Source organism: Cucurbita maxima, unplaced genomic scaffold (genome assembly GCF_002738345.1).
Source record: "Cucurbita maxima cultivar Rimu unplaced genomic scaffold, Cmax_1.0 Cma_Scf00014, whole genome shotgun sequence".
NCBI classification, from domain to species: domain Eukaryota; kingdom Viridiplantae; phylum Streptophyta; class Magnoliopsida; order Cucurbitales; family Cucurbitaceae; genus Cucurbita; species Cucurbita maxima.
The window spans coordinates 1,592,441-1,602,253 of record NW_019272030.1 but is presented as its reverse complement, the minus strand read 5'-3'; the positions used below and the strand labels follow the sequence as shown (position 1 = coordinate 1,602,253).

At 35.6% G+C, this 9,813-nt stretch overlaps 1 protein-coding gene across 1 annotated transcript; it reads left to right on the top strand.

The window, feature by feature from the left end:
• The first annotated feature begins 2,165 nt into the window (after positions 1-2,165).
• LOC111489647 (condensin complex subunit 3-like) lies at positions 2,166-9,408 on the top strand. Its single transcript, XM_023137965.1, has 12 exons — positions 2,166-2,615; positions 3,128-3,331; positions 3,633-3,778; positions 3,903-4,171; positions 4,631-4,728; positions 5,766-5,913; positions 5,986-6,425; positions 6,740-7,248; positions 7,343-7,403; positions 7,498-7,776; positions 8,282-8,543; positions 8,860-9,408. The coding sequence occupies exons 1-12, from the start codon at positions 2,214-2,216 to the stop codon at positions 9,186-9,188; spliced, it is 3,147 nt and encodes a 1,048-aa protein (XP_022993733.1). The 5' UTR covers positions 2,166-2,213; the 3' UTR covers positions 9,189-9,408.
• Positions 9,409-9,813: the final 405 nt, after the last annotated feature.

Here is a 9,813-nt window from a genome sequence, read left to right as displayed (position 1 = left end):
CTTTTTTAAAAAAAAAAAAAAAAAAAAAAAAAAAAAAGTTAGCTTTTTTCTTATTAAAAAGGAGTGGTTGTGGAAGGAATATTTGAAGTTCCTAAATTCTAAGCTATCAAATGTGGAAGGAATATTTAAAATTTATTATCTCTGCTACGAAAAAGTGTCATAAAAATGGTATTTATTTTCAATCAATGCCTCAAAATTTACCATTCAATGAATATATTCCCAAGATTTTGTTTAAATGCCTGCACCACTGTTCTTCCCACTGCCACTGCAAATGGTTCCATGGAATAATATAAACGTCCATCAAACATTTCAAATAAGTAGCGTTCCAATAATAACTCGATATACATTCATAATACTGTTGTTTCTATATAGACGTAAATTTATAAAGGATAATCATTTCTTATAAAGATGTAGAAATCTCTCTCTGACATACGATATCTCGTGTTTCCAACCATCAACAGTAATATCTGAACACAAAAAGATTTGTTTGAAAAGCGTTAAAAGAGATATATTCTTTGTTAGGCCATGTTCTTGCAATTATGAATGGTTTGTGTGTGGATAACAGGGACCATGGCTTTACTTAGGATTGGGAATATATAGTGTATATATGCCATATGGTGTCTGTTAAATCATAAAATGCCCCAATAGAATGTTTTCATACTATCCACCGACAAAATTCTCTAAATCTAAAATAATAATTGTTACGATGAAATTTGGCCTAATAAAATTGGTCGTACGTAAGTAGAAGATGAGAAAAATGAGGTCCAACCAAATCTGATAAGATAAGGAATCACTACCAAGATTGGTATTATCTTCTTGATTGAATATCTCAAGGCAAGAACATTGTTTGAGATTTGAATCACTCCACAAACAAGATCGATTATGTGTAGCTTGAATGATTTTTGTTGATCAAATATCTCAATGCAATAATACTTGTTTGAGATTCGAATCAATCCACAATCAAGATTGATTAAAAAGAAATTTAGCTATTGGCTAAAAAAAGTACCCAGGCTCCTTCTACTATATTTTCAAATTCTACCTACCGCATGACTTTATATAACCTCAAAATGAAACTATTAAAGACATTCTAAGAAGGGTAGCATTTAAATTTCATGACCATAATTTATGGTTATATAAATGTAACCTAAAATAAATAAGGAGTCTTAAAATATATTAATGAAGTACAATAACTCTAAATTACTTCTGCAATCCACTTAAAATTTATAACAATGACACTTCATTGTTTTTTTTTTAATGTAGCATGAATTGAAATATCTTTTGATAATTTCAACAACATTTCCTTCACATCTTGATTGAAATATATTGTATGGTTGATGTTTCTTGATTCATATCAAAATCTATTATGAAACCAATTTATTTCTATTCTTCCTCGGAAAAGAAAATCTTATGTCATCTTTCCTATAAATACGTCAATATAAGTTCATGACAAATAATCGAAACTTCAACTTCACGTTATTACTATAAACTAATGTAAAATAAATAAATAAATAAATAATTGGCTCCAAGAACCATGGAGATTCAAGGATTAAGTCGGAAGCTACTAAGCAACCATCTTAGCTATGGGATCGACTTGGAACTGAAATCGATGACTAAACAAAAAATTCGGTGAAACATGCGGTTTAATCGTGAATCTTTTAAAAAAGGGGTGTTTTCGAGAATGTGAACACAGGTAGTACATGGTTGTCATTAGCTCGTGCCTTAAAATGTCGAATTAAGTCTCGTTATAGTGCAACCCTCTAAACGATAATATTGTGTAAATTGTGGATATATGTAAATGAATTTATTAAATAAAAATATCCTTAATAATAAATCATATTCTATAGAGTTTATAGGCGGAATTTTAAACAGATAATTAACCCCTAAAAGAACTAAACCATATAATCTCAATTAAAATTGTAAAATCAAATAAAAAACGAATTAATCCCTAAAATTAGGGTATTAAAAAAATTCAGACCTATGGAGGAAAAAATCCATATGGTAGTCCAAATATGGGCCTGCAAACAAGCCCAATAATGAACCCGAGATTGACACCACAAAACGAAACCTATTGGCCCATAATACGAAGGCCCAATAATATTGCGGCCCATAAAGTTGTCACCTCCACTCTCCCGCTCGAATTCAAAAAAATGTCGGAATCTGAATCGCGAGTATTCAGCAGCGCCATTTTCACTGGGGAGGGCGAGGGGAGATCCATGGGAGTTTCTAAGAGAGAATCGCCTATGGCGGAGGAAACAGTAGAATCACAACCTCTATTGCCTCAGAAAATAGCCAAAATACTCGACGAAGCACGGTCATCAAACGCCACGCACAATCGCAAGCTCAAGGAGCTATGCGCTCTGCGTTCGAAATCCAAGTCTCCTTTCGAGTTCTTTACTGCGTTTTCCAAAACTCTGACTCCGCTCTTCAGTTTCCATCGCAGAGTCACCTCTGCCGAGCGCGTTATTCGCTTTATTTCCCTTTTCGCCATTGCTAGAGATCCCAATTTCGCTTCGCATGCTGATGAGTTCTTGGAGGAATTTCTTAAGTTTCTTCTCGTTGCATCATGCGCTGCAAATAAGTCTGCCAGGTTCCGTGCGTGCCAGATTGTTTCTGAGGTGAGATCCGTAATTGCGTTATGCTTTTCTTGTTTGGAATCGGAACAGTGATTGTGGGATTATGTTTTTGTCTTCCTTCCTTTTCTTATTATTCCTTATTATCTAATACCTTTCTACAGCTCAATGCGATATTTAAACTACTGGCTAGATTTGATCACTGAATCCGCGAACTGTAATTGAAAAGGCCAATTCGAAGTCTTCTAGTGTTTTTGGGTAGTTTTGTTACTTCTATAGCAAATTTGCAAATCGAAACTTAATTTTCAGGTTTCTAGTGTTCCATTTTGTCGAAGTTTCTCCAGTAAAGAGCTGATTACTCACGGATCTCCGATGTGAATTTGCAATTTTCTTAAGATTTGGAGTGTCTGATGCTCTTGTTCATGAATTTTTTAGGATTTCTTTACTGATTATCTGTTCACAACACTCTTAGTTGACCGCTGGTAGGCAGTAGTTCTGTTTCATCATGGCTAATTTTTCTGGTTACTGTGTTGTTGATTGAGATTATGCATTTGTAGATCATCATGCGGCTACCAGATGATGCAGAAGTCAGCAATGAAGTCTGGGACGACGTTATAGACCACATGAAGGTGCGAGTGCTGGACAAGGTTCCTTCAATCCGCATGTTTGCAGTTCGTGCTCTTTCACGTTTTGCGAATGATAGTGAAAATGGAGACATCCTCAATTTATTTCTTGAGGTGATTCCTATGGAACAAAATGCGGTAAGTATTTTAACTGACCAAAATTGTCACCTTGATGCGTTTCCCAACATTTTTCGCGTATTTTAAACATCTTTTTGTATGTTTTTGTGGACTTGGTTGCTTTAACAGTGTCAAGCGGTTACTCATTTACTCTTCCTTCCTTGATAGCTAAGGATATATAAGTTGCTTGCACTTTTGCATATTCACAATTCATTGATGCCTTTGAATGAAACATTCATTCTTGTTTCACATTTACCAAATGCTTACGATCATATTTAGAAGAGGGCCTTCAATGCCAGTGGTTCAATCTCTTTTTTTACAGGATGTCAGAAAGACAATATTACTATCATTACCACCTTCTAATGCCACTTTGCAAGTGATAATCGATTTCACCTTGGATGTGAGCGAGTCTGTTCGCAAAGCGGCATATTGTGTATTAGCTATTAAATTTCCACTTCAAAGTCTCAGGTCAGTTTGATTCAAGTGAAGGAATTTACTGAATTTTTTAATGTAAAGAAATACGGTACATACCATTACTATTAATCTGTGCTAGAATTATGTTACTTACATATTTGTCTGTTTTTTTTAACAGCATCAAACAAAGAACGATAATTTTACAGAGAGGACTTGCTGATCGTTCTCAAGCTGTTTCAAAGGAGTGTTTAAAATTGATGATAGATGAGTGGCTTAATAAATGCTGCAATGGCAATCCTGTAGAATTGCTAGAGTGTCTTGATGTTGAAACCTATGAACGAGTTGGTGAATCTGTTATGGGGGCTTTATTAGGAGCTAGTTTGTTGAAACTGCACGTCAATGGAAGTATCCAGAACTATATACTAACTTCCAGCAATGCGACAGAAGGTTAGTGTAGCTTGTTCAATATCCAAATATTTGTGGTTTTTCAATTTGTAATTGTAACTTTCTGTGGGTTACCCATGATAGCCAATCTATGCACTGATCATTCTCCTCGCCGTGTCCTGGCCTACGCCTATCATTTGATAGTTGGAAGGCTCGCAAGAATTATTCTTATTCTTATTTTTTTTGTGCATACATTGATTTCATAAACCCGTTTCAAATCTGTGGGTAAATGTTCCGTTTTCGTTCGTCATTCAAGTGTTTGTGGTTGCTGGAGTAATTGCTCTAGTATGTGTCTTAAAAATATTGATTTTCTTTTTTATAAATAGTAAATTTGGTCGTGATTTCTACCTTTCAATTGCTGCCCGACTTATTCTCATTTAACTTGATGAAAGCATGTCATTATATTGTGAGACTGTGTGTTACATGCTATAGTAACATGATTCTTCCCACTCTTGATATTAGGAGACTCATTACATAGCACTCCAAGTATCCAACTAATGGAACCTGAAGTTTCTCTTTACTGGAGAACCATTTGTAAGCATATCCTAACAGAAGCACACGTAAGTATATCTGTTCCATCTTCCGTCATTTGATTCTTGACTCGTCGTTGTCAAATCATTTTCTGTGAGTACTTGTAGTAAATGTTGCGTGAATAATTCCTTTTAGAGATTTGTAGGCTACATGGAAATATTTTATGAAATGGGGTTCTTTAAAGTTTCGAACCTTAAAGGACACGGAAACCCCAGTGAAATTGGGAGTGTGAGTTTTTCCTCAAATTAATTGTAGGATTTCTTGCCTAGACTCTTAACTTCCTATTATCATTACTTCCGACTTAAAAAAAGTGGAAAATATTTTGGGAGAAATACGAGTGAGGATTCAGCGTCATTTTTATTTCTTCATTTCATTTGCCTTTTCAACAAAATAGTTGTGTTAAGTTGTGAAGTTTTTTTCTTTCCGTTCTTAAAACTTTAAAGCGTTTCATTTTTTAAAAAAATTTGAATGGTTATTCTATGTTATACTTACTATTTATAATATTGACTAAATGATGAAATAGTATGTATAGTATAAACTTGGACTAATTTGACATGATGAAGCAAACACATCGAGTGAATAAAATTAAGTGGCATATACGATGTACCCTCCTTTTGGGGTAACACATGAAATCTCTTTATTAGACTTGTCACTATTTTGCCTAGTTATACATTTCCTTTTGTTATGTGTCAAATAAGCCAATATTTATAGGAATGTCATGCCATCATTTAGTCATAGTGTTATGGATAGTGACTACATAAAATCACACTTCAAAATATAAGTGTTTAATATCACCTTTTCAAGTGTAGATGTATTTAATATAATTATTAAAAGTTGATAAAGTAAATTTTTAATTTAACCTTTCCTTCATTTCTTTTCAATTTTGATCTTATCTAATAATTTTTTTTTTTTTTATTCATCATCGCTTCCACACTCTCAATACTCTCCTTATTCAGTTGGATTTGATTTTCAACACTCCAATGCATGAACGTAATAAAGTTTCTGAAATTGAGTCATCGTGGGATTGCACTTGCTAATTTGAAACTCGTAAATTTTTCTTCTGTAGGCAAAAGGTTCTGATGCTGCAGCTTCTATGGGTGCTGAAGCGGCAGTATATGCAGCCGAAGCTTCTGAAAAAAATGACCTTTTAGAGAAAATTCTTCCTGCCACAATTTCTGATTATGTAGGCTTAGTCAAAGCTCATATTAATGCTGGTAAGATTTTCTCATAAACAGCAATATGGTACGTTGTTTGTTTCCAAGCACCTAAAATGAATGTAATTTCAGGGTCCAGCTATCGATTTGCATCAAGACAGCTACTTTTGCTTGGAACGATGCTTGATTTTTCTGATGCTACAAATAGGAAGATTGCTGGTGCATTTCTGCAGGAAGTGTTGCATATGCCTCCAGATCATGAAGTGGACGATGATGGTAACTTGGTTGTTCTTGGGGATGGTATCAATCTTGGAGGAGATAGAGATTGGGCAGTTGCTGTCTCGGGGTTGGGAAAAAAAGTCCATTCTGCTGCTGGTGAATTTGAAGAAATTGTTCTCGAGGTGATTGAAGAACTCGCTCGACCATGCAGAGAGAGAACCGCAAATTGTGTGCAGTGGATGCACTGCCTTGCTGTGACAAGCCTTCTCCTGGAAAACGGAAAATCATTGAATTTTATTAATGGAAAAGTCACAGGACCTGCTCAACTACTGGAGTCGATATTGCTTCCAGGGGTAAAAAAAACATTTTATTAACAGCTGTTTGATTTTGCATATTGCTCAATATTCAACAACTGTCCTTGCCATATTGTGACTTTGGACCATGGTTGCCTATTCTTGTATATGATTAGCTGGTTGGTTAGGCGATGTACTACTTTGTGCGTAGGTTCATATGGTTAGCCCAATACGCTCTCATTATCACTACTTAGAAGGGTAAAAACCACTAATTTAAATCATTTGAAGTATGAGGTAGAGTGTTTCATGTTTTGAAGTTTGTAGCTTAGCCCTCATTTATTCAACTCACCAACTTTATTCATTTTGTATTGCAGGCAAAACATGTTCAGTTAGATGTTCAGAGGATTAGTATCCGTTGTCTTGGCCTCTATGGATTGCTAGATAAAAGACCAAATGAGAAAGTTCTTAAACAGTTGAGGCATTCCTTCATTAAGGGACTGCCTCCAATTAGCATAATGGCCTGCAAGGCATTATTTGATCTGGTATTGTGGCATGGTCCTCAGGAGGTTGACAAGGCTCTGGGACAAGATGGCCTGCAGTCTTCATTTGACAAGACATCTTTTAGTTCTATAAACTTATCTGAAGCCGCTGAGGATTGGGCCGTGGGATCACTTGATCTTTTATATGCTGGACTTGGCAACGATGGGAGGTACAGCTCTTCAGCGACCAATGAAGTTGAGTCCGTTCAAACCATTGTTGCAGAGGGGTTTGCTAAGATTCTTCTGCTGAGTGAAAACTATCGAAGCATACCATCATCTCTACATCCTCCACTCTTAAGCAAGCTTGTAAACATTTATTTTTCAAGCGAGAAAGATCTCGAGAGGTGCTTCCTTCTGAACCTATAATTTTCATAATCTAATTTACTGTTTAAACTTAAAAAGCCTTTAAGACTTGAATTGATCTTAATCTTAAATCAGGTTGAAACAATGCCTTTCTGTATTCTTTGAGCATTATCCATCCCTATCAGTTGCTCATAAGGTAAATGGAACTTAACTTCAAATGGGTGCATTTTCTTACACCCGAGAAGCTTTAAAGTGTAACTTCTCTACTGAATTGTGTTCTTTACTCGCAGAGGTGGATATCTGAGGCTTTTACTCCAGTTATGCGTTCAATGTGGCCAGGCATCAATGGAAATGTTGGAGGTTCTGCTGCTGAGGTAGGAAATATGCGTAAACATGCAGTCCAAGCATCACGTTTTATGCTGCAGATGATGCAGGCTCCTTTATATGCGAATGATACTGAAAGGAAAGATGAAGATGGATGTATGGAAAATCTGGAAGCCTTCGATAGTATTGGAGGACCTCCTCTTGAGTGCAGCGAAGAGGGGCTTTCCATTCGAATAGCTATAGAGGTAATATTTAAACTTATGCTAGTAGGGTTGTCCTATCTATTTAAGTATCATTGATTATGTTCCAAGTCATGTTTCATTCTTTTAGAGGGAGGCACAAGCCTTTTGGGTGCAAGTCAATATTTAAATTCAGAAAATTTGATAAAAATTATAAAATGTAAAATAAACTGTAACTAGGAAATAAAAACTTTTGTAATGTAACATTTCTCTTTTTTAAGTAGATAGTCTAAAGGTCATTTTCTATGGCACGGTTATTACCACGGTTTGAGGGGAGTGTAGAATTTGAGCTGTAACTCAGCTCTCACCTATTAGTTAAAGCTAGCCAAGTTGAGTAATTTTGAATTGCATAAACTCGATTATTCTGTCTATTTTTACCATCTTTGCTTTTCATTCTTTTCCCTTATTCTTGTCTAAAGTTATAAAAAGTCTTTCCTCAAAATTTTCTGGTGAATCCAGTTGAAAGTTGTGGTTTTCTGACTTGTTATCCATTGATTTATACTTTTCTGAGGTTGCAAGCTTGCGTGGAAAGAAGACGCCAGCTCAGAAGTCATATGTTTCTGCTTTATGTCGGGTACTTGTGTTGCTACATTTTCGCCCGTCAGAACAAGGTGCCATAAGGCTAATGAGAAGACTACTATGTTATGTGGTTGAAGCTGCATCAGCAGATAAGGATCTTATCAAGGAGTTAAAGCGAATGGGGGAGCATCTTACAGCAATTGACAAACAACCAGATCTTGAAATGTCGCAAGATCAAACTCATCTAATTTTGGGTAAATCTTGTTACTTATCCCTATGCTGCTTCATGGTTTAAAATCAGTTAAAAAGTTTCACTGAACAAAAACTGAAGTTATATTTCCTAAGTTCTTAACATTTATGATCCGCATTTCTGCATCACATTTATTTTCTCAAAATTCATATACGAGGGCCTACATAAGATGGTTGTCACGAGATGTTTCTCTTTAGAAACAGTCCATGCAAAGGTTTTTCCGATTTCATTCATTCTATAATTCCTAAGCATATCTCTGGTATACCTTTTGATGTGTCCTATTTTCCTGTTATTTTGTGCCAATAAACACCTACTTACAGATCCACTAAAACTGGAGTTCAACTTCGAAGCTGAAGTTCCACAAACACCAGTCCCATGTTCTTCCAGACCGACGCGTTCCCGGAGACGAGTGAGACAAGAATCTTCATCTTCTGATGAAGCTATGTCACCCACCTCTGTTCCCAATCTTGTTGGGACAATCAGTACACGCTCACAGAGGGCAAGCAAAACTGTAGCATTGACTAGAATTACAAAAAGTGCATTTAAGATCAACGATGTCGTTAATGAAGAAGAAGAAGATGAAGATGATGATGAAGATGAAGATGAAGATGATAATTCAGATTCAGATGTGTCAGAGGATTGTACGTAAGCATCAGTTATATATTGTACATAGATGTGCTTCAACTGTGTATGTTGGAATTATGATTTTGGCAGTTTAAGTGATGCTCAATGGTAGAACTTGTGCCTTGAGTCATTAAAACTAATATCCAAGTGAGAAACAGATTAAGAGTTACATCAAGCCATTCCAATTCCAGTAGTTATAGATAAGGGCCCTCTATAATGAAAGTATTTGGCTCAAATATGAATAGGAAAATCAAGGTTTGTGTTGCCAAAATCAACATTATTGGCCTCACATCAAGTTGGTTGAAGATTGTGGTGGTGAATTTCTTTGGTTTCTAAATGGTCACTTTGAAGATGGGGCCAAACCTTATCGCTTGAAAGTGAAAGCGAAGCACATTCTAGAACAGGTTTTCACTTTCTTGGTTTGGCAAAGACTTCTTACAAACCAATAAAGAGGTGTGAAAATTATTTATAGATCTGCCATAAATAATTATCCAAAATGTTCTTCTATCAATTTCAACTTTTATTAATTAATTTATGAACATAGCATGGACACACTCACATGCTATTGAATAGAGTATGCTCACAATTATGGACATATGGGTGAGTCTTCAACTATGATTGTCTCAGTTCTGTTAAAGGATGGAGTTCAA